The 25,239-nt window shown below is 41.7% G+C and overlaps 1 protein-coding gene across 1 annotated transcript; it reads left to right on the top strand.

Annotated features, from left to right (window-relative positions):
* The first annotated feature begins 1,529 nt into the window (after positions 1-1,529).
* On the top strand, positions 1,530-25,239 carry LOC133001318 (ras GTPase-activating protein 1-like). Its single transcript, XM_061070864.1, has 25 exons — positions 1,530-2,773; positions 12,751-12,903; positions 15,533-15,668; positions 16,163-16,233; positions 16,930-17,047; positions 17,196-17,227; positions 17,839-17,891; positions 18,053-18,203; positions 18,363-18,441; positions 18,682-18,805; positions 18,948-19,104; positions 19,264-19,351; positions 19,448-19,528; positions 20,431-20,588; positions 20,753-20,829; positions 21,141-21,313; positions 21,419-21,578; positions 21,755-21,897; positions 22,341-22,456; positions 22,581-22,667; positions 22,837-22,904; positions 23,000-23,088; positions 23,182-23,259; positions 23,968-24,102; positions 24,204-25,239. The coding sequence occupies exons 1-25, from the start codon at positions 2,229-2,231 to the stop codon at positions 24,285-24,287; spliced, it is 3,156 nt and encodes a 1,051-aa protein (XP_060926847.1). The 5' UTR covers positions 1,530-2,228; the 3' UTR covers positions 24,288-25,239.

Below are 25,239 nucleotides of genomic sequence, written 5' to 3'. Positions count from 1 at the left end.
TGTTAGTTGTTTGTGGTCATTTGTCTGACTCGGCCAGTCAAACATTCGACTGCTTGATTGCCTTGTGGCTGCAGGTTTAGGATCCTGCTGCACACAACGAAAACTAGACAACTATGAATGCAAATCAGTATGGCCCCCATAGTGTTCACACAAAATTAATTCGCAACACTCTAAACGCCCCAAACAATCCAAAAAGCATCACTGTCCCATAATGTTTTCTGACTGTGCCCTTGCCTGTGTGCGTGTGACAGGATGTCCCGACCACATGCCTTGTATTAAAATGAAATTCTCAGCATAGCTTAAATGAGCAGACAGACTTTCTGTCACACAGCCAGAGCTGCATTCAGACAGTCTTCAGCAGCGTGTCACAGCGGTAATTAAAAACTCCCACCGGAGCATATGCATATTTCCTTCAGTCACAAGCAAAGAATGAATATTACATAAACTGAATGATGTGAATCCAGTAGACTAACAAATCATATTTACATTGAACATGAGGGAATCCTGCATCAGTTTGACAGATTCTCTGTTTATATAACGTATTAACATGAATCACAGTACAACATAACATAACAGCATTCAAACCTCCCACCCTGAGCGTATTGTCAGAGGAAAACGCCACCACGTGAATATGATCTCTTCCTTCACTGATCATGTTTAAACAAGTTCTCCAAACAAGAGAATAAAGGAACTCATATCTCCTCAAAAACATGTGAACTATTGTAGGAGTTAACCCCTCTGAAGTTCAGTGTTTCCATATTTGGTCAAAGAGCAGGTTAAAAGTTGGAGGAGATACAGGTTTCCAAATTAGAAGTATGTAATTTGCTGCAAAATATGTTACAATAATTAATAGTCTGCATTGTTTATTCATTTGAAAATTGAAAAATAAACAACAAGTGTTTGGAACAAATTATATCTCAGATGGGAAATTCACTTGTTTCAGTAGCTGATAGTCAGAATACGGTAGACAGGAGAACAAGTGAAAGTACAAAAAAGAATACAATAGACATTTAAAATAAAATTGAACAGAAAATACAGAGAATATGTACATAATATACACATTTTACTACAGAAGTAGAGAGACGAACTTTAAGTGGCACAGGATGATTACACGAGTATTACGTATTAGGAGATTCTGAAATAGAACCATACATATGCATAAACACTATTATACCTTATAAGGGAGGTGAACTACACAGTACACAAATTTGAGTTAAAATAGTGTGTGCTACATGTATTGATAGGTATAAAACATACATACATATTTCTTCTGGTTTTCTATCTTTGGATAGTTTGATAAATTGGAATAAAATAAAATGATAAACGTGTATCTTTCTTGTCTGAAGGTTGTATCGTTGTAGTTCTCTGAGTATAATAGTTAGGAACTGATATTTAATCAACGTGAGCCCTGTCTTATTGAATTTCGGATCCAGGACCCAGGTCTCGGAGAGCTGAGTGAAGATGTCATGGATTGACGCTGAGCCGCTCGGTGCTCACTTGGCTGCGTCTGCTGGGTGAGGAGTGGGAGAGAGAGGGAGGGGAGAGAAAGAGCAGCGAGCAGCCTCCAGCTCGCAAACCCAGAAAAAAAAGAGGCGAACTTCGCTGGTAAACGTGTTTTACTTTGGTTACAGACATGGCAGCTCGCATGGGGGGATATCCCTCTCCGGGGATGTAGGCGGGGAGGCTGGGTCGGCTGTGAAGTCCACCGGAGGCGGCTGGAAACTCGGAAGGAAAGAAAACAACAACAACACTGGAAGAAAAGACGAGGATTACACACAACAGTGACAATAAAACAACACTCCCCGACAAGTGGCGTGAGTCTGCGGAGGGTGAAGTCCGAGGAAAAGCAACAGGAAACGCCGGTGACTCGATGCTCTACCTGGAACGTGTTGAATGTTACTTTGCAGACAGCTTCTCTATGTGAACTTTAAACTCAGGACACAATGAAGACATAGCGAGCGAGGACTCCTCAAGTGTCTCGACGCTGCTAGCCGTCCCGCTAGCGCTAGCGTGGCTAACTCACAGGGAGCGAATGTGCGGCGAAGCTAACGCCCGCTAGTGCAGCTAAGGAGGCTAAGTTAGCTCTTTGGCTAACGCTAGCTAAACGCGTTTTTGAGAAACTTTTGGTGTTGTTTCCCCGGAGCCCAAACACTGAAGGAGTGTTGTGAGGACGGAGGGGAAGGGCAGGTTCCCTTCTGGACTTTTTCCCCTCTACGCATTTCCCCAACATGATGGCAGCGGAGGTCAGCAGTGAGGATACGGGCTCGGTCACGGCGGGGACAGGGGTGGCAGGCGGTGGAGGCCCGGACACGGCAGCTTTCCCATACTATCCCAAGCCCAGCAGAGTGAGAGTAGCTGAACTGGGACAAGCACCGGCACCAGCGGTCCGGCAACACTCGAACACATCGCCGGACTCACCCCCCGACATGAGCATGATCTACCCCGGGGCTGGTGGGGATGGGACCGGACCAGTGCTGACCGCAACAGGGAGTGGCGGAGCAGGAGGTGGACATTCAGTTTTCCAGGGAACGAGCTCAGGGACCGCGGGCAGCGTGGGTTGCTCTCCCACCTCGGAGGGTCCGGCCAGTCGGGTTTCACCCACATCGACCGGGCCGGATGGGCCCTCCGCTTTTCCCCCGCTGCCACCACCTCCTCCCCCTCCTCCAGGCTACGCGGGGCTCGGCGGCACTACGGATGAGAGCGACCTGCAGGATGGACCCGAGTATGAGGAAGAGGAGGTGGTGTTCCCCCTCTCTGCACCTCCCACCAACCAGTAAGTATACTGATATAAATGATCTAAACCCACAAAGCAACCTTTATGAAGCATCCCGAACTTTCTGCTGGTTCCCCACCTTCCTCTGCTGCTGTGTACCTGGACTCTGAATGAGACTTAACGCAGGTTCATCAGTAACTTGTGCTACTCTTCATCAGTTATCATCTACATTTACAGACCAGTATCACTGCTCCATGTACTGTGGAGTTTTAATAACCCAGTTGTGGTCATGAAATAATCCCAGTTTGGCCAAATTTTTGTCTTTGACATTTGATAAATTATAATGCCCGAAATCCGTTACTCAAATCAACTAGATTTGGTGTGTTTATAGCAGAATGCTGGATTATACATATCATTACTGAACTTGCATTGATTAAATAGTTTCAATAAGTGTATTGAATGTTCTGAAGTGCATCGTAATCTTTTATGGAAGCTGTATGTACAAATAAACATAATCACTTGATTTGATGAATCAACAATGAATAAGCAAAATAACTCCATCAAAATACCATTGCCTCTCCTGCTCTTTATCCCATCGTCATAACACAACTGCTTGACAAAATTGAAAAAGAAGCACTGTAAAAATTGAGCATAACTTGCAAGTTTGTTTCGACTATATAAATGAGAGGATACCAGTGATACATGATACTCAAAACAGAGCATAAGGCTGAGTCCACAGTAATACATTTTAGTTTGAAAATCTCAGTTATGCCTGGTGTCCGTACCTCTCTGCAGTTTTTGAGCCCCTAAAACTGAGATTCTTGAAAAGCTTGTTGCACAGAATTTACCACCACTCCTGGTTCTCGTTTGTAGGATTTTCTTCTACTTAGCAACAAACTGCAGAGTGGACAATCTACTTCCTGTTTACACCAGCATGCTCATGACCCCTGTACGTGAATGGTCATGTGATGCGTTTTCAATCGTATTAGAGTATCAATATTTTGTTTGTTGTCGTTTTAAAAACAAAACATATTTATGTGGTCGTAGCTTAACTCAATAGGTAACATACATACAAATATCCAGAGACAGCATTTTTATCCATTTGTCATACCTGCATCATTGGATTTCATCTCAATAGCTTGTGACTGTATTAAGCTTAGCTCGACTCAAGATGCTGGGAAATACTGCACTGAATACTAACTACTTTATATTCTTAATGTATTAAATGTGTTTTTTATTAATGGATGAGCAATTGCATACTTGCAGCTAATTTACAGTCCCTAGACCTCATGAGCACAATATGTTAGAAATATGTTTTCTCTGTGATTTAAGGTGAGACCAGCCTTAATGAGTATTTGTAACTTTTTGATCAAAGCATGGCAGGTCCATCCTATCCGTAGTATTTATGACCCGTATCTATAATGACAGGCATTTATATGAACTTTTCAAGCATGCTTACAAGCACGTGTCCAAACCTGTGTGCGTGTGCTGATGTTGTAATAACCCAGATACAGCCCTCCCATTTGTTACAGTCTCATTAGAGAACTGCTGAGCTTTGTCATTTCTGGCCCTCATACTGTGAAATATGGAAGTGACTGGGCCTGGAGTGTGGATTATGCCCCTATTTTAGAAGCCACCCTATATCTCCCTGTCAGATAACTGGGAGAGTGGAAGGCCAGCAATTCACAAGTCTTGCCTGTACTGGTAACGAAAAACTCTAAATAGAATTAGCTCCTGCACTGGAAGTAGATCAAGGAAATATGGACTTCTTTGGTTGGTCCTTGCATTCCAGTTTATCAACTTGCAGGATTGGCAGAGAGGCAGTGTAACAGTTGTCACCTGTGCATGAATTTTACACACTGTTGAGAGTCAAAATAAATCGAGTCACTGACTCTATACCTGAGATGCGTTATTTGACTAAATTGATTAAGACACAACACAAGCTATAGTCTCTTATATTGACTTAATGGTTTTGTAAATTGTTCTGGTTATTATGACCCTGTTATTTCAAAAAGAGACCTACCCTCATGACACTGAATTGAAAGTGTTGAGCGATACTGTCACTTTTTATTGATCGCTAAAATGAGCGATGAAATATGAATTTACTTTTATCATAGAAATGTACACTGCAAACTTCTGCTTTAAAGAAAGATTGCGGTCAAATGCTCCATGTGGTAAATTCGTGTTCTTATCGTCGCCACACCTGCTACTATATATATAAGCAGGGCTAGACACAGAGTTAGGTACACAGCCTTATTCCTCCTCTTTTCTGGCAACGCACCACTCTCTACAACAGACAGGTTATAAGGTGCTGCCTTTTCTTTCACAGGGCAAAAAATGATGACCCAGTTAAAACAAGGGTATGTCACTCTACAATGTTTTTACTGATGCACTGTGATAGACGGCACTGTTAGGTCTCATCCAGCGGTGCTCTCCTGTAGAAGGTGCCTCATCTGATATACAAGGATTGAGGCAAAATGAATCAGTCATAGACATAGCTGAAGTGTTTGCCTGCAGGCATTATAGTGAACCTAATGGCCAAATTAATGGCATAAAATCCACTGCTCTTGTGTCACACTTTGTGACCCTTATGCGAACATCCCGTCTTGTATGTGTAATACAAGACTTATGCATTTGTTTTTGTACTTCTTTTCACTCTGCCTATAATAGCATTTGCCACTGGCAAATCTAGCATTGGCAGCAATGGGTGTTGCATTCACAGCTGACTACCCACACTCGTCTGAGTGATTCTGAATCTCACCCTGCCCACTCAGCTGTGTATGCCTTCTGTAATCGGGCTCCAAGACTGATCTTGTATTCCTTTGAGTTATGTTAGCAGCCTGTTAAGTGCATATCTGAAGAGTGATGGTGGAAATCTTCCACACTATTGAGTGGTCCCAGTGTGGGTTGCACAGTAATTTTGAAAACTTAACACGGCTCATGTGCAGTACAGTGAAAATGTCGTTGCGAGTGGTGAGACCCAAACAACAGTGACATTCATTCACACCTCTGTGCACCAGGGTGTCATTCATAAACAATGCAGAAATGCGATAAGAATTTGACACAGATGATGGCTCAACGAAGAGGCAAGAGCAAAGATATCTACTGGGTCCCATGCACTGAGCGTTCCTGCTGCCTTTAGAAGCCTCCGGCCCAGCGCCTGAGCTTAAACAAACAGCTTGTTGGGAAATGAGTCGTTGATTTTGAGTTTCCACGAAGATTAGAGAGGATTTCAAGTTATAAAGAGTTTCCCTGAGGAGGTGGTGGTAGGAGGAAAAGAGAAAAGGGGGAAGGAAAACTTGGATTTGAAGATCAGTGGCTGTGTGAATGAGTTAACCAGATTTAGCAGTTGGCTACGGAAACGTTGCTGTATGTGCAGTGTTAATTGAGCACCCACACTTCCTAATTTCACTTTGTGTTGGGTGGCAGATACAATGGAATTCTGGAGGGGCACGTGGATGATGTTGCATAGCTTAACTACGATGAAGGTTGTTCCAACCAATTACAAAACTTTTATAACAAAGCAGGTTTTGATTAGTGGGATTGAATTACACAACTTTTTTAAGGACTGGTGAGCCCAACAATTAGTAATAAACCTGTGATTTCCTGTCATCATTTTTTTAATTACTGCAGTATTCCTTGCTGGAAAGCTGAACCTAATGGATCATTTTGACAGGGCACTGACATGAAACTTGTGGTGGGACAAATAATACTATTGTGGGTCTCTGCTGCCACTGACTGCCTCTGCTGCCACTGACTGCATTGCAGACATACGTTTTTATTATAAGCACATTATATAGCAGGATTTTCAAATAATAGCGAGGAAACTGACACTTCTGCCATTTTCAGTTACCATATTACCTTATTGGTGCCCAACCCTATTATTGTTGGTTTACTGGACCCATTGAATGTCCCACCAGTCACTTTTATTAGTGTAAGATCTGTGTTGTGCATTGATAAGGGAAAGCCTATGGTTTCCATGCATTTTCATTGTGTTATGCAATGTCCTGTCATGCCCTTCCAATACCCACACTGCCCTTTTCTCTCCTACATCCTGTTTTCAAGACTTCTGAGCCACTCACTGCGGCATTAGCGGAATCCTCAGAAGCATTTCAGTTGTTTGACAATTCCAGGGATTTTAGATGATGAATGACTTTTCACATTAGTTAGGTGTGCTGATTGAGTTGACTTTGCACAGGAAGTGTTTGAGTGTTAGGCTTTAGTGTTATAGCACTTCATACATAACCTCAGGCACAGGAAGTATAATTAAGGTCTTTCTTTTAAGAGGGCTGTTACTTCATTGTTGCTTATCCAAAAGAACACTTTGGACATTTGTATTAATTACTCCATATACAGTTAGACTTGCAATGATGGTTTTAATTCAGCTGGAAGTGAATGTTCCTAACTGGACGTCCCTGCATTCAAGAGGAATATTGTATGGGTAGATGACAGTGAAGCCTATTATCACTGATGTAATGATGTTATTTCTGGGAGTCTTTTTCACAGCAGGAAAGCCGAGATGTCTGCTTTGGTCCCCGTGTGCCTGGCTGGGCTTACGAATGGTGGTGGTTGGTTAGTTTTCAGACTGAGCAAAGCTGAAGATGCATGGATGCCCTTTCCCCATCTCTCCATCAATATGGTTTAGCTCTGCCCATTTGTGCTGCCATTCTAACACCCTGGCTGAGTCTAACAAGCCTCGGCAGTACAAGTGTGTAAAGCTGAAACAAAACCAATCCACAGCTGCTGCCAGTTCACTTTCTTTCCATTGTGAAAACTTGAGCATGCAAATATAGGTAAATGGTTATGGGGACACAATTTAGCATGAGAGTTGTTTGGCCATATGGTTGATACGGAAACCAAAACAGTTTACATGACTTGCTGTGGTGTTTGTGATTTGATTGCCTGTTCTGTGGTCAAAATCCTGATGGAAACTTTCAGGGTGAACAATCTTGACGTCATCCTGTGTTTCGATTTTGAAGCATGGTTGAAGCCAGGTGCATATACTGTATACTCTCAAAGGTCACATGGTTTCATGGCTTGTTTCCACTAACGCATGTTTGTCTGTATCTGAGTGTTCATGGGACATGAGTGTCCCTGTGTGTGCAGAGATGCCACTCCTACCCTCGCTGTACCACTGCTTCAAAAACCAATCGGCAGCATGCTCATGATGCGTAGTTTATGAGAGAGAGAAAGAGAACAGAGTAGGAGGAGAAGAAAGTCAGAGGATGCAGCGGGAGCAAAGACTACGGGGCTACAGTCTAAGTCTTGGAGATCAACCTGTGTAATTCTTCAGGACAGGATAACACATGTTCATCCAGTTTTCCTCAAATTAGTTAGCACAACTTAATGCATGTGGGGTAACAGTCAGCATCTCTGTGTCCTCGTCTTCACTTTGCTTCAGTGGATATTGCTCGTTGATCCTAGTGACGGGAGATGACTGTACCAGGGCGGCAGCAGGGTCACCTCATCATGCCTTGTATGGATTTGGAGCTGCCTTTGCTCTACTTTCCACATCGAAGCTCACAGTTTTTGTTTGGCCAGCAGCTGTATCAGTGGAGTGGGTGCACCTTGTGAGACCACGGGACACGGCACAGGGAGATGCAGCAGAGGGCGAATTCGGCGTAAGTGGGGCATCATATCATCCCCGCGACTAGTATCTCGCCATCTCTACTGTGTGCTGATTATTACAGTTTATCAACTATTTAATTTGTTATTAGATTTAAATTAAATATTGCTTAAATCATATTATTGTGCACAATGTTATTAGATCAAATGGATAGATATATTGTCTGACCACCTAATTTGCAGACCTTACACATAAAAAAATCAGTAAGGGTCATACTAGCTACATGGTGCATGTGATTTCAAGGCATTCAATTCCAGTGTAGAAAAGTACCCCCCATACAAAGTTGGCAGTGCGACTGAGGCGTATGGCTAATGCACAGTAAAGCAATGTTTCATGACTTCTTGATTCTGATGTGGGCTGACAGTACATCTGGGGAGATGCATGAGCACAGCAACATCCATCAAGACAAAAGAAAATAAGGAAGAGAGACATGAGCTGGAGAGAGCGAGTCACAAAAGAGCTTAATGAGAGATAGACAGATTGAGAGAGACATGGCAGCAAGCTGTTTGTCAGATTTGTCTCGGATAGGATAACATTAAAGCATAGAATCTTTGCCTACCTGAAATCATTATCAAATGTTGATTTAAGTATGTTCCGCACCACAGTATTTTTAAGAATGGATGATCTGTGAGTGTTTCAGCAGTCCATTAACTGAACCTTATTGAATGGTTAAGTCCTGCCAAATATAGTCAGGGCTTCATTTCCTGTAAACATGTTTATTCTTAAATGATTTTGGGCAGTAGATTATGTGGTGTCCTCATTTAGAGAACATTGGTTCAAAGACGTGGTGTTTTTCAAACCGTAGCTGGTTGCAACTGTAATATATTTGATATTTTATACACTTTGGGGTGATGCGTTCCACCCTGGAGATTTTTAATTCCTTCATTTTCGATACAGCTTTTATAGGAAAACAATTTTTGGAACTCAGATAAATCTGTTTATGTTATTGTTCTGTCATTTTCTTTTTCTATTTATATGTAGTTGCCTAATATCTCCTGCCTCGAGTATTCAACGTGCCTGTCCTGCCCTGACCTGTATGGCTGGCCTCAGGCGCTGTCTAAAATGCCTCAAATCATGAGTTGAGTGCGAGAAAGGATTGTATTCGCCCTTTGTCTCATGATGAAATGAATAAATGGGTGACTTGTGTGAAAATGAAACTCAGGATGTGGGCATTACGCTGGTGAAAGGATGACACTATGGCTGTTGTGTGGTGCCACAAACAGGTTAGTTGTGACTCGGTTTTAAGAATAATGAACAGCTATGTGAGTGAGGACCGGTCATTTATTGCAGATTCTATGAGTTAGCTTGTTTTAGTTGGTTGTGAGGGAACTGTAGGCAGAGGAAGAAATGCCTTATTTTGAGATGAGTGTCAGTAGAGGGAAGCAAGACGTCAGTGGGCTGCTCGCTGTTCATGTACTGACATGATGGGACATTCCTCAAGCTGATACTAGAACTGTATCCTGTCACTATTGTCATGGTTTAAGCTCACAGTCTGTTTATCAGAGTACCTTTTCAGTCTGGTTGACCCAATTACATTCCATTTCATTATGGGCAGTGAAATAATAGTATGAAATATTAAGTTTTTCCTCAAATCTTCAGAAAGTTTGGTGTAAATTGAATCAGCCAGGCTACAAAGATGACCTCAAGGTACTATACTACAACAAATCCACATGGCCAAAGTATCCATGGCAACACAAAATTATAGGCCATGAAGTAAGTCAGGAATACCACAGACATTAAAGATTAACAGTAACCTAAACTGCAACAGAATAGCCTCTAGCACACTAAAATCCAGCATTTGGTTGTGTTCAATTGATCCATTTACTATTTACAACAAATACAAATATTTCCAGCCTTGTTTATTCTCTTAAGTTGCTGTCAGACTCCGGAGCATCTCCACACTCTCTACAGAGCAGGTGCCTGTGTGAACACAATGTCCTATACACCTATCGCCTCGCATGGGGAGGAAGTGGGTGCACTAAGGTCACACAAGTTCCTTGAGATGCACCTGAACAACAAACTTGACTGCTCTGGTAAATCAGATGCCGTCTATAATAGGAGACTGAGCAGACTACTTCATGAAGAGGCTCAGGTCACTCAGTGTGTGATACAGGTTGTGGCCAGTGTACTCAAGTGTTCGAGAGGTGTGTATTATAGCTGGTGATGTAAACAGGCTCAATGATGTTATCAGAAGGACACCGAAAATGTATTTAAACCGACATTTATAACCTCTTGCTCATGTCGGTTAATTCGGGTAATGCTTCCCCCCGATGCGTGCAATCACAAACTGTCGGGTTTCTGCTATGTTCATTTTGTAGCGGCAGCCCGGGTACCTTGCCATATGTCCTCTCTCCTCACGCCCCTGCTGATCTGTGCTCACTTTACACTTTAACTTCTCATTAGTGTTGGTGTTTATTATTATTATGACATGTATAGTATTTAAGATTTCTTTGTTAGTTATTCGCTCTTGAATTTGAGACACGTATTTAAAAACATTGTGTGTAGGTATTTCATCTGCCACACGCAACACAAGATGAGACTGGACACACACAGCCAAGACATCGGGGTTAAAGTGATCGTAACAATCCAGATTCATGATACAACTCCATAGATTTAAAATTAATTTAATGTGTGAAGAGTGACACATCAAGCACACACACACACAGGGTAACCCTAAATTCACAATCAGTCTTGACTCAAATATTTAATGATAATCTAAGGACTTTGTTGTGGCAGTCGAATAAAGCACTGGTACCTCTACAACTTTGTGTCAGTAGATCAGCATCTTTCTTTCAATCACCTTCTTTCTGTCAATCATGATCCATGCTGTGTTGTGTCTGACATAGGCTGCTCTGTCTGTTTTTAGCAAAGCTACAAGCGATGGAAACAGTAACTGGCTTTTGCAGCTTTATTCCTGTTTGAATTCTTCTGTGTATAATTCGGTCTTTGACCTCTTGTCTTTGACCTGGTTCTGGATTAGTTGCACTAGACATTTATATCCAAAATGTCTTCTAAATTGTCTTTTAATGTCATTATACAGAGAGTGTAATTAGGGCTGTCAGTCTTTTTACAAATTAAGTTTAAATGAATTTGAAATGACACAAGAATTTGAAATGATGTAGAGTGGTCTGTCCTGCTCTGCTCTCTGCAACTCGTCTCTTAGCAGTCAGCTATCGTTCCTCCTGTTTCGATGATTCTCCTTCATTACTTTCCCCAGCTTCCTCAGCCCTTAAGGGCAGCTTGGCCTCACTCTCTGACTGTTCTCCATCACTCTTTTCAAATCTCTTATCACCCAAATCCCCCGAAAGCCCCCTCACAGACTCTTAACTCCCCCTATTTGCTTCAGCAAGCCCTCTGCAGCTTTCTCTGTGATAACAGACTTGATCATGTTTTCTTTACAAATATAGACCTCGACTCACCTAAACCAGATGGGAGCCCCTTTAGGTCTCCTGTGAAAAGAGCTGCTGCAGCACCTCATTCATCTTGCCACCGCTGGATGTTTTTCCAGTCCCTGCTCTTCATTCTGAGAGGCCTCACTGGCCTAATTTTGGAAAACAGTGTTAATTTTTTACACCAACTAGCAAAAGCCCTGTCAAATCCTGTCTCATCTGCTGACATTGTAACCAGTGTTGTTGCTCAGGCTTCTGTTTAATGGAGAGAAGAAGTGAGACTTTAATGGTGTACAGGAAACTAAAAAATAAAAGCCTCTGAATTCAAGCTTTTACTCGACTTCCTCAGTCCATTTGTCTGAAAAATACATGACCAACTCATCTTGTCTGGGTCATACTCTCGTGAAAGTAGGTCGTAACATTTCATATAGCTTCACTGTCTGATTTCGTTATCAGTCTATCAATAATTAACATACATTCCATTAATTTACTTGCATCCCTTTACAAGTCTGTAAGTGAATGAAAAGAATGTGATTCTAATTGCAGAGAAGTCATTATCAGGATATTATATGTAAGGTTACATTTTTGAGCAATTAAATACCCACATTTGTATGTCTCCAAAGTCAACAACCGTCTTACAACAAACCATAACTTTCTCACATTATATTTACCTCAGGAGGTTGCTAGTGGTGTGGCCACTACTCTTGTGTGTGTGATTAGTGGTCTCCTTTTTGTTGTGAGGAATCCATTCTAAATACCATGTTGATATTGTATCCTAGCATTTTTTGCCAGGCACTACATAAATTCAACCAATCAAGCAGTAATGGTTCATTTACTTCTCAACAGCAATGAGCACTTCCCTCTTGAATAGGCTAATAACTTTACGAAGGGTTCCTTTCAATCATATCTTAATGTAGATTCGCTTTGGTTAAAATGTCCCAGCTTTTCATAGTTTGTGTCTTAACGCACCATCCACCTGTCTCCCCCATCCTAATTGGTTCATCCTTTTCTCTTCATCTCAGGTGGTACCATGGCAAGCTAGACCGAACCATTGCTGAGGAGCGGCTGCGCCAGGCCCGGACCCCTGGCAGCTACCTCATCAGGGAGAGTGACCGCCGGCCCGGTTCCTTTGTCCTGTCGTTCCTCAGCAATACCAACGTGGTCAACCACTTCAGGTATGATGGAGTACACACAACAAACAGAAATCCACTAATCTCATTGAAAGACCCATTCTGAAGCTGCATCAAGAGCCTGCTGAAAAGTCTTAGTTTGAAGTTTGTGTTTTTGCATCAACATGTCAAGGTGGTCCCATCATAATTTGGTTAACTTGTTTTAGCATCCTGGGGGAAAATAATGTGAATTGGCCTGCAGGTGCCGACACATTTGTTGTCCGGTTAATTGTATTTATCCATCGATGCCATTGTCTTCCTGGAAACCTTTGGGGTCCTTGTAGGCTCATTTGTGTTCACCGTATCAATACAGAAGCTATGTAGACATGGCTAACCTGTCTTCCATGGTATTAATAACAGCCTACACCCGAGGAGCTTTGTTAAGTGAATAGACTTAAGAGTTCGATGTGACATGAACTGTTTGTCTGTTCTCTCTGTAGAGTCCTGTTAGTAGGTGAAACGGAACATATCACGTTATCTGACAACAAGCAGGCAGCCAGCCACCTTCGGTTACCAGATAAAATAGGGGAACTACAGAAGTTATTCATTAGCTGCTAATCAGAAGGACAGACAGTCACAGACACGACATGTGCTGATATTGAAGAATGTTTAGGTTTAAAAAGTGGCCTGTTGTGCCTCTGCAGACTGCTTCAACTCAAGTGTGTTACAGTAATTCAAACTGACTATACTTTGGAGAATAGTGTTTTCTGTGAGGCATTTCAACTTGCACACTTGTGTCCTCTGAAACCCTTTAGTGTGTGTGTGTGTGTTACACAGAAGACTTATCTTTCATGCAATGTGAGTAGGCGGACTTAAGCTAAAAGGAAAAGGGGCAGTGCACTTGTCTAGCAGTAATACCATAGTGTAATTTATAACATAACTTTCAATAAACAAGATAGATCAAACATTACAATCTGTCCTCCCCTCAATGGATTGGCCATATTCACTATTAAGACACATTAACTTGCAGCTCACACAAAAAAGGTGAAGATTTGCTCTTCCTAAAAAAGGGAACATACTTTTATGCTATGATATGCTAAAGTGAAAGTATCTTTTGTTTAAAAGACCAATCAGCAGTTTTGTGAAAACAACATTTAGTTGTTAAAGGTAGCAGTTTCAACAGCTGTCTCTGTAAGTTTAAGTGTTGAAAGAAACAAGGTGAGCATGTGATGAAAGTCAGCACTTTATCTATCCAGACCATTTTACTTACTTTGCTAACAGTCTTTCTTTTTATCATGTTTTTCTGTTTCTTAAAAGTTTATTTTTGAAACACTGTTTCATGGCATCCTGAGCAGAGAATGAAGTCACACTCCTGAGTGGGCTGGTATCCAAGATTCTGTGTTTTGTTTTGGTTCAGTCCAGGGACACATTCATGTTAGCGCATGCAATTCCCTCCATGGTACTTTGTTGCCCTTCCCTACATCTATATAGGAAGAGATGGCTCTAGCTCAGATCAGCAGTGTGGACCATGTTGTGGAAACGTTAATATTCACCCCTTTCTTCTCTGTGATGTCACATTCGTCACCTGCCTATGATGGTGCGTTTAAACCAGAAAACATCAACACCACATCTTATATTTATTACAGTCTAACAGCAACACACAGGACAGGAAGATACTAGCTGCCTTCTGAAAATGATCAGGGTTCTCACTCTGTGCTCACGTGTGTTTCACAAACACACATTAACGGACTGAAGCGACTTATGAAAGCTCAGATACTGACAGAAGCTCCAATCTGCGAATATGGCTGATTTATTTTACCAGTATGAACTGCATCTAGCTGGATTGTTTATTGTGGTGTCCCTGTACACAAGGTATCTGTATTCATTCGTGCCTCAGGTTGTGTGTTTAGGGGCCACTGGGCTTCACAACCTCCACAAATTGTATAACAATACAACACCTTGATGAGAACGATGAGAGTGTGTGGCATACAAAGCACACGTTTTGGTCTAAGGTGCTGGCACTAGACATAGAGTTGCAGTGAATATCATATATATATATATAACCTTTAAATAAACGTGAATCTGTGCATTTAATAGCATTTCTTTCTACTGCTCTACTGGGGGGGGACACAGATGTTTTTTCAAGGCATGTATCTTATAAATCAAGTAACAATGACATCATGTCCTTCAGTCACAGTGGTTTGGTGTGGGAACATGATGACATTGATGCTGAAAGGGGTGAGGGTTGTAAGTGAATTATGAACATAAAGCTAATTGCATGTTACCTACACTTCAAAAGGTCAATGTCGTTTGATGCTGCTTGCAGCAAATAAGTAATATTATAGTGTGTTGTTTTGTTATAATCCCACAATCAGAGATCCACTCAAGTGATGAGCAGATAATAAGGATTAGTCGCTCTGCAGTGGGATATAGTTCAAACAAGTGCTTTAGAGACATAGTCACTATTTTCTAAAGGACTGTGGTTCAGATATTTAAAGTCTTATTTTGTCTTGGTTATTACGAGATCTGTTTCATCTGTGGTGTAAGCCCTCTAATGAAAAACAATGTTGACACAGTCTCACACTGTCATAGGAATGAATGTTGAACATTTTCCATTGCCTTCAGTGCAGTGATTAGCCTATATGTTAAAAATAACCATGCTGTCTTTAATCATTGTTGTGTTTTCTCTCAACAGGATAATCGCCATGTGTGGGGACTATTACATTGGTGGGCGGCGGTTCTCTTCTCTGTCGGACCTGATTGGTTATTACAGCTATGTGTCTTGCTTACTAAAAGGAGAGAAATTGCTTTCTCCAGTGGCCCCCCCAGAGGTGAGACTGACTCCACATTCTTAACTCTTTCCATTGCTTGTGTGACATTTCATTACTTGATATTTACCATTTTTCTCCTTCTCGTAGTTGTTTCTTAAAATAAATATTGTGAAATTCAGCTTTTTCTTTTCTTTGGTGGTTTGACTGGGTTGTTGCTGACAGCAATGTGTTTTTTCTTTGTTAGAAATAGAAAACTTGATATCATATAGTAGCATGTTAATGCTATTTGTCAATATTATTATAGGAAAGTAGCAAAGATGTAGCAAACCCGATTTCAACCATTTTAAAATATACCCCAAAAAAGGACAATCATTAATAAAGGTTTGCAAAATGGAACCTAATCTCTTCAAATCATGTTAAGTCAAAGTACTTAACCTGATGAAATGCTTCATGGTTGAAAGATGGGTTGGAAAACATATCTGTTTGAGGCTTTGAGTTAAGTTATGAAAGATCAAGGCGAAGAATGAGAGTTTTATTCTTTTTTGTTTCCACAGCCTGTAGAGGACAGGAGGAGAGTCAGGGCCATACTTCCATACACCAAAGTGCCAGATACTGATGAGATCAGGTGAGTCTCCTAGGATATCTCAGAAAAGGAGACTTTTCTATTCTTGTACAGACAGTATTACATTATTATATCAAACCAGTTGCTTTCCTGAACTATAATTTCTGAGACACAGACGAGCACAGGGCTTAAAATTTGATTATTTTGACTTTGGCTTTTCCAATTTTGCCAGAATTTTTTTTGGGGGCGGGGCATGTCCAAGGCCTGCTTCTCCCATCACAGCAGCCTGGAAAGTACATCATCGGACTTGTTGATATAAAGCATTCTTGTCCCTGTTATTAAGCTGCAGTAGGCACACACTCTGATGATCCCTGCTATCCCTGGCTTCCGGAATCTGATAAACATCTGTCTGAAGTCAACCTCAACACAGGGTTTGCTAGTGGGTCACAGGATTTACGGAGTTGATAGACATGCAACATTTAGCTCAAATGTTGTGGTTCAATGAGGACACCTGCTGGCAGAACTATGATATTGCAACCCTTACCAAATAAGTTGGAAAATGTCTTGATAAAGATATAGTTGTGCTGATCCCATATTTAATTCCCAACATAAAGATCACATTGCCTTGAGGGAACAACCGAGTGAGATAAATTATAACAACGTGTATTGTAGATACACAGTGCCCTTATTTGTCAGTTTACAAAAATGTGTGATTTGGTTTTCTCTTCTAATGTCCGCTTTGACTCATTGTATCCTCAGCTTCCTAAAAGGGGACATGTTTATCGTTCACAATGAGCTGGATGATGGCTGGATGTGGGTGACCAACGTTCGCACAGAGGAGCAAGGCCTTATAGTGGAGGATCTGGTGGAGGAGGTGGTGAGTAAAGCACTAGACAGGAAGGCTTAGAGAATGTTAAGGGAACAATCATATAAATCATTTCAGTTTGTAAATGACAGCAAAACTGCAGTCATTGATCCATCTCAGTTGTTTGTCCTAAAAGATGTCTGTTTCTGACATTTTTCAGGGGCGGGAGGAGGATCCACATGAGGGAAAAGTGTAAGTTCTTCATTCTCAACGTATTATCCAATAACTGATCAGTGGTCATTCTTCAAACCTGGGTAAACATGCTCTTCGATGCACTGACTAATAACTTGCATTAGTTTGCGGGTGCATCCTTTTACACAATATATCAGTACAGGTTAATATCAACCTTGTCAGCCTCCTTTGTTTCCAAGACATAAATAATGTTTTTATATTTACTTTAACAAGCTGACCAGCATGTCAACACAGTGTGTTCCACATGAGTCATTATCTTCTCCTAACTTGTGTCCTTCAGCATTGGCAATTCTTCAAATTTGACCAATTTGCCAGCTCTTAAAAATAAATTAATAAATAAAAAGAGAGCATGCCAAATGCGCAGGGCCCTCTGTAGGAACAATCTGATGAAATTATGGTCATTTATTTTCTTTGCAACATTACATTGAACATGAAAAGGCTCATATGATGTATTTTCATACAGTAGTGATTCATTTCTCAACAGAGATACCATTTATTAAAGATGTCAGTGTCGAGACATGTTATTATAGTTGGCGTAACTGAACATCTGTTTTTTGTTGATTTTACCTTATTCAGTGGTCGCTCTTCTCTCTGTTGCTCTTCCCCTACAGCTGGTATCATGGAAAGGTCACCAAGCAAGAGGCCTACAACCTGCTGATGACAGGTACTATCCCTCTTTTCCTTTCATTAGGCTGCAGTTATTAATCACTTGTGACATCGTCATTCTGACATTGAAGTCCATTTATCACAATATTCTGCTGAGCAGGCGTTAAAACCTTTCTCTTGGTCCCTCTGTCGATTCCTCCGCTGCCTCTCCTTTCACAGTTGGCCAGGTGTGCAGTTTTCTTCTCCGGCCATCAGACAACACACCTGGGGACTACTCGCTCTTTTTCCGCACCAATGAAAACATCCAAAGGTTTAAGGTCTCCCCCACCCCCAACAATCAGTACATGATGGGGGGGAGGTACTACAACAGGTGTGTTTTTTGGCAATGTGCCTGCCTTCAGGTTTTTATATAACAGAATAACATAAGTTAAGTTATGTGCTAATTTGTAGAATATTCAGCATGTGGTGTGTATTTTGACTTGCAGTTATTAACGTGCTGCATCTTGTTCTCTCTCTCTCTCTCTGTCAGTGTTGATGACATCATTGACCATTACAAGAAGGAACAGATTGTTGAGGGCTACAACTTGAAAGAACCAGTTTCAGTGCAGGTATGTTAAGTTGCTTCGTGCCATTATTAAGCCTTTTTTGATTCTATGTATTTGGCTAAAAAATGTAAGGGTTTTGATAAGATTGGGTTGCTCACTATTCTTTTACAATTGTGACTTTCAAGAATCCCTCTGAAGCAACAGATTTTTTTTTTTTTTTTTTTAAATAAATGTAATATTAACCATATCTTGTTTTGTATGTCTTTCTGAGTATGAGATATTTTGTTTATTTCTTTACTGTAGCACCAGGAACAAGTTCTTACTGACACGGTGGATGGGAGAGAGATTTATAACACTATCAGACGGAAAACAAAAGATGCTTTCTACAAGAACATTGTGAAGAAAGGCTACCTCTTGTTCAACAAAGGTTTGTGTAGCTTCTGCCTTGAATCACAAATTATCAGTAGCTCCCTGTAACATCCATGACATTACCGTAGTCTAGTTTCCGGGTGAGGTCAGTCAGGATCATCCAGTACAATCAACTTCCCTTATGTCCATCTGGCCCTCAGGTAAAGGCAAACGGTGGAAGAATCTTTACTTCATCCTGGAAGGAAACGACGCCCAGCTCATCTACTTTGAGAGCGAGAAGAGAGCCACCAAACCAAAGGGGCTGATCGACCTGAGTGTGTGCTCCGTGTATGGTGTGCATGACAGTCTGTTTGGCAGGTGAGATATCAGAATATTGTTTCTGGGTTTAGGAAGTTCTATCATTCAGTTCTGTATTCCCAGTTGAATGGATGGACACCACGTGGAGAAAATTGTTTTATTGAGGTATTATTCGGCTAAATGAATACAAAAATCTCCTTTTCTGTTTGACTTTTTCAGGCTAAACTGTTTCCAGATTGTTGTCCAGCACTTTAGTGAGGAACAGTACATATTCTACTTTGCAGGAGAGGTTCCAGAGCAGGCACAGGTAAGACCAGCACACAGTTTGCAGTGCGCCCTTACAGAGACGGCCCCATGTCAACTGTGTCTATTAAATTCTATAAATCATTTTCTTTTTTTACAGGAATGGATGAAATGCCTTCAAACTTTCTGCAGTAACCTAAGGAAAACCACTCAGCCCACCACCAACAAGAGGCTCAGACAGGTACAGATACAATCAGTCAGTGTGTGTTCATGGATACACAGTAAAGCAGTAGATAGACACATTCAAACAAAACAGTAAAAAGGTATTTATCTCTCAGGTGTAAGAACATTATTGGAACCTAATTATAAAATCAAAATGTGATGCTCAAAGTTGATTAAACCTGAGCATAACTGTGACAGATGCCCACATGATTCAGTGTTTCCCATTAATTAACTTCACCGTGGCCGCCCGCCTCAGTCTAATTTGTTCCTCCACAGTTTCATAATGAACCGAAACAATTTACACCTCTCTTAATAACTAAAGATCTCTAAGGTTAGTGTTTTGTGTCATGGCTTCATTGGAGAGAGCACATTATCTCTGACAATGGACCCGTCTGTCATTGTCAGAGCAGTCATCTGCAGCATAGAGAGAAATCAGTGGGTTAGTGGACCATCAGAAAATCCATTATGTTTTTACAGTCCTCAGCAGGCTGAACCTATTCATATACACCTGTGTGCTAGAGGGAGTGCTGTGTGTGTGTGTGTGTGTGTCTGTGTTGTTACAGCCTCATTACATAATTCCGACACTTGTCTTGATTACAATTTTTTTAACCAAGCCATTCCACTTTTTAAATTTTAGATGAGCCTTGCTGTTAGTTACAAAGGCCTATTTTTAGTCAGCACCTTCCGTATAGGGCTTGTTAAATTAAGTAAGGGAAATTTGTATCGTGATACATGTATCTTATAGGTAGGTAATAACATCTCAAAACAAATAACCAAAATAGAATGTTAATTATTGTTCTCAACCTATCCCTGCTCATTTGTTCTGTGTAAGACACTTTGTTACATTCTTCCAAGAAAAGTGCTATATAGACAAAGTTTGGGATATATGTGTTCTGTGCTAATTCCCTCATGTCCTGACAGGTGAGCAGCCTAGTGCTATATGTGGAGGAGGCCCACAAGCTGCCGGTGAAGTATTTCAACAGCCCTTACTGTAACATCTACCTGAACAGCGTCCAGGTGGCAAAGACGCACCCTCGGGACGGGCAGAACCCCGTCTTCACTGAAGAGTTCATCTTTGAGTGAGTATATCACATAGCTGCTCATATATCTTCCTACTTTGGATTCTCCCACTTTTCTGCCTCACTGACTGTTTTATCCTCTTCACATCCGGCTGAGTTAGATCTGTCTTGAAATTAGTAATATTTTCATGCTGTTTACTAAATGTATTAATTTGTTGTTTCAGTGACCTGTCGAGTGAAATCAACAGATTTGAAATCAGCCTGAGCAACAAGACAAAAAAGAGCAAAGACAGTGACATCTGTAAGTACTGCTATTAACTTTTGAAGTAGGTTTTTGTTAATATTAAAGCCAAAATTAGCGTTAACGGTTGTTTTCTTTGCAAAACAAAGTTTTCCCTGTTCCCTAAATAAGTGGTGCTTCCCAGGGGTTGTATTTTAACCTCTTGTCTTGTAAACACATGTTACTTACACCGACACCCGAAAAGAAACTGTGCTCAGAGGCAGAGAAAATGTACATATAACACTTTTAAAACAAATATAGATATCTCTAAGCCAGTGCATTCACCTCACCTCTTCTTGTTTTATTTTCAAACTCGCATCTCTCCCACTCAGTGTTCATGCGCTGCCAGCTGAACCGGCTGCAGAAGGGCCAGATGATTGATGAGTGGTTCCCTCTCAGCTCCCACGTGCCTCTGAAGGGCATAGAGCCGGGCTCCTTACGTGTACGTGCCCGCTACTCCATGGAGAAGATCATGCCTGAAGAGGAGTACAGCGAGTTCAAAGAGGTCTGACCCACTGAGAGTTTTTTTTAGACTGCAACGTCCATCAACTGTCATCTCTGTTGTTCACTCAAAATGACAATGATGTCATCGTTGTGTGTCCTTTTGCAGATGATCCTGCAGAAAGAGTTCCATGTCATCTACGCTCTGGCCCATGTGTGTGGTCAGGACCGCACCTTACTGGCAAGCCTACTCCTTCGGATCTTCAGACATGAGCAGGATGAAGCCCCCCTACTCAGGACACTCAACGACAGAGAGATTAACATGGAGGGTAGGAAAAACACCCGCATTAAAGCGAGGACTTGAATAATATGAAAAGGAATAACTTCCAATCCTTCTGTTTAGGTTTGCAGGGTTTTTTCAGGTCTCCGTTCATTGTTTGTATTGTTGTCAACTCAGAAATATAAAGAACCATGTGCTCATACATTTATTTCCCCTTGTTCCCAGATGAGGCCACAACCTTGTTCAGAGCAACCACACTGGCCAGCACTCTCATGGAGCAGTACATGAAGGCCACAGCCACGCCCTTCGTCCACCATGCTCTCAAAGACACCATCCTCAAGATCATGGAGAGCAAACAGTCGTGTGAGGTAAAGACCTCCAGAGGTTTCCCCTCTCTATAATACATCTGTCATCTGGCACTTATCTGTGGTACAAGGTTAGGAACATGGCATTTAAATCATTGTCAGAGCAGCAGCCGCACAAGGCTGCTGTTCCGTCTCAAAGCAAAACATAAAACTGAAACAGCACCAGCCTGGCGGAGGTCTCAAGGCTGCTCTTTGAGAATCGACACCACAATAAATATTTCAGTTCATGAAGTTTATTTACCCACAGATATGTAAGTCTCATAGGGTATAATTTCTTTACTTGTCTTTTGTCTATTATACTTTAAAAAATCCATGGAATACACAATTCTTATCTTTGCTTCTACTGCAGGATAATGAATTAAGAATGTTCATGGTTCACAATCTTGTAAATGTGAATTAATCCATCTTCATTTGTTTTTTCTCCCTTCATCAATCCTTGCTTTTAGTTGAACCCTTCCAAACTGGAAAAGAATGAGGACGTGAACCTGAACCTGTCTCATCTCCTCAACATCCTGTCTGAGCTGGTGGAGAAGATCTTCATGGCCGCTGAGATCCTTCCACCGTAAGCATGCACACCCGCCCAGACAGCTGTGTTGTCTAGTTTTGTCAGTAAATCGTTTGATTTAGTTCGTAAAAGAGAAATGTCCAACACCCCCATCGCTGTCTTTCTCTGATGACCATTCCAGGACACTGAGGTTCATCTACGGCTGTCTGCAGAAGTCTGTGCAGCAGAAATGGTCCGCCAACACCACCATGCGGACGAGAGTTGTAAGGTAATCCAACCGAGTGAACAATGTAGGAGCACTGCTTTTGTTTTGTGTGATTAAAAGCAGACAGCTTATCTTTGCCCTGCATTTAGGACCTTTACTTTAATTTTAGCATGTGAACATTGTTATTCTTTTCTAATGTTTTCTAACCTGACCTTATCTATTGTTCCTCCAGTGGCTTTGTCTTTTTAAGACTGATCTGTCCTGCCATCCTCAACCCCAGAATGTTCAACATCATAGCTGGTGGGTGTCCACTGAAAAGCAAACACACAAAACCCTTCCTGTTTACCGTGTGATGTGTTGCACTGTGTGAGTTCCTCTGTGATCTCTTCTTGCAGACCCTCCATCCACAACAGCAGGCAGGACCCTCACCCTGGTGGCCAAGTCTGTCCAAAACCTTGCCAACCTGGTTGAATTTGGTGCTAAGGTTTGAATTTCCCTCCAGGATCCTTCAGTATTCAGTATAGGTGTTCAAAATGTATGTCGACAACACACAGCTGTCTTTTCTATTCCCGAACAGGAGCCCTACATGGAGGGCGTGAACCCTTTCATCAAAAACAACAAACATAGGATGATAATGTTTCTGGATGAGTTAGGGGTGAGTCACATTGTTGCCTTTTGATCAAATTACTGTTCGTAGAGATGAAAACATTTGTTGATTAATTGACATGAAGCAAATAACTATTTTCCCATGCTGACCCAAGGCGCTGAGTAAAAAACACACTGAAAAAAACGAAACATTGTTTAAAAAACAACCACCTAAAACCTGAGGATTTGCTGAGGAGCTGATAGAATTGCTTATATTAACAAAAACTATATGTATATTCTCTTTTATAACCATAAATCCCCCCCCCCCTCCCCTCCTCATCCTCCTAAACATGTCTCCTGCCCACTGAGCTCAGGTCAGCAGGCACACCTGAGCCTGAATATTCATTTTTATTTTTCTTCAATGAAACTCTGCTGTAATTTGCTGCAATATCGCTTCCCTCACTTAGATCGTGAGCTATTGGCCTAAATGCTACTTTAAAAACTTGTTTGCCGGCTTAGAGAACGAACAAACAAACAAACTTTATTAACAATTAAGCATTTAGCCTTTCCAGCGAGTATTCCGTCTGTCGCATGTCTTCAAGAAGATGAAATGTGGATGAGACACAAACTTCTCATGCGGCTCTTAAGACGTTCCTAGGTCGCATCCGGTCTGAATGGGTTAATAGATAATGATGATTGCTCGTTGCAGCTCTAATGCAGACCCTGACGACTACCTCTGTTTCACAAGCTTATAAGAACCTTGTGTGTGTTTCACCAGAATGTCCCTGACCTCCCGGAAGCCACCGAGCACTTTAGGACAGACCTGTCCCGGGACCTGGCCGCGCTGCACGAGCTCTGTGCCACACACTCAGACGAGCTGCGGACGCTGAGCAACGACAGGGGAGCACAGCAGGTCAGAGCCCTGTGACGTCACATCTGAACACACACACACACAAACCTGTCTGTAACATCCTGTCACAACATAATGATCTTACTCCTGTCTCCTCTCTGCAGCATGTGCTGAAAAAGCTGCTGGCCATCACAGAGCTCCTCCAGCAGAAGCAGACTCAGTATGCCATGTCCAACAGCAACAGGTAGTACTGCACTCCTCCTCTCCTCTCATCCTCCCATCCTCCCGTCGAGTCTCCTCCGCCGGAGTGCAGCACAGAGGAGGCCGAGCATGCTCTACCCTCATCACCATGGCAACCCCTCCTTCACCACCACCACCCTCCATCATGTCCTCCTCCTGATAGTCCCGCCCATCTCCACCCACCTGCCATCTTGTCCCGTTCACCACAAAGAGAGCTATGCAACAACAGCGGCTGAGTACCACAACCGATGCAGTACTTAGAACGAAAAGAAAAGAAAAACTTGAGCCAGTGACTGACAGCTGAATGCACAGGAGCTACCTTTCCTTCAGAAACTCTGTTCACGATTCTGAGTTTGGGTACACAACGGCCAAATATCACAATTTCAAGAGGTGTCTGTGTACCCGCTGTGTTTTTATAGCACAGGTTGCCAAAGTGTACCCCCCCCCTCTGGCTCAATATGAGGAAACTGACATGAAGAAGCTAGTCCTTCCCCCCCCCCACCCCCCTTCCTTTTTTTCTGGTAACTGGATTATGAGCGTTAATGCTTTTTATACTGTAATTAGTGACTGATTTATTTTAAGGATGTGACAACATGCGCAAAGTGCTGAAACTTTCATTTCTGTCTATTTGTTTTCTTTATTTCTTACTTTGATTTCTAGATTGGAACAAAGTCTTTCAGAAAACTATGGTTATTTTATATTAAGAATAAATTCTCTTGCTGGAATCATGAGTATATAAGAGAGATGAGCTGAATTTTTTTTTTTTTCTCCCGATTGTATTCCGTTTTGTTTTGATTATTTGGTTTAAGTCTTCATTTTTTTTTAAGCTTCTGAATGCCGGACAGGACACATAATCAGAGAAACCAAGTAAAATGAAAGTGTTTACAGCAGCAAAAACAATTGAATAGTACAGACTGTATCAGACATGCATGCACTTATTAAACAGTTTTTTGTAAAGTA

The sequence above is a fragment of the Limanda limanda genome, chromosome 5, assembly GCF_963576545.1.
Source record: "Limanda limanda chromosome 5, fLimLim1.1, whole genome shotgun sequence".
In the NCBI taxonomy this organism is placed as follows: domain Eukaryota; kingdom Metazoa; phylum Chordata; class Actinopteri; order Pleuronectiformes; family Pleuronectidae; genus Limanda; species Limanda limanda.
This window is presented reverse-complemented; position numbering and strand designations above follow the sequence as displayed.

Excerpts from the sequence above, each read along its gene's own strand:
- LOC133001318 (XM_061070864.1), top strand. The coding sequence starts at position 2,229 with ATGATGGCAGCGGAGGTCAGCAGTGAGGATACGGGCTCGGTCACGGCG. Across the intron at positions 18,204-18,362 it reads GGGGGGAGGTACTACAACAG|TGTTGATGACATCATTGACC; the intron begins GTGTGTTTTTTG and ends TCTCTCTGTCAG. Across the intron at positions 21,579-21,754 it reads CAGAGAGATTAACATGGAGG|ATGAGGCCACAACCTTGTTC; the intron begins GTAGGAAAAACA and ends CCTTGTTCCCAG.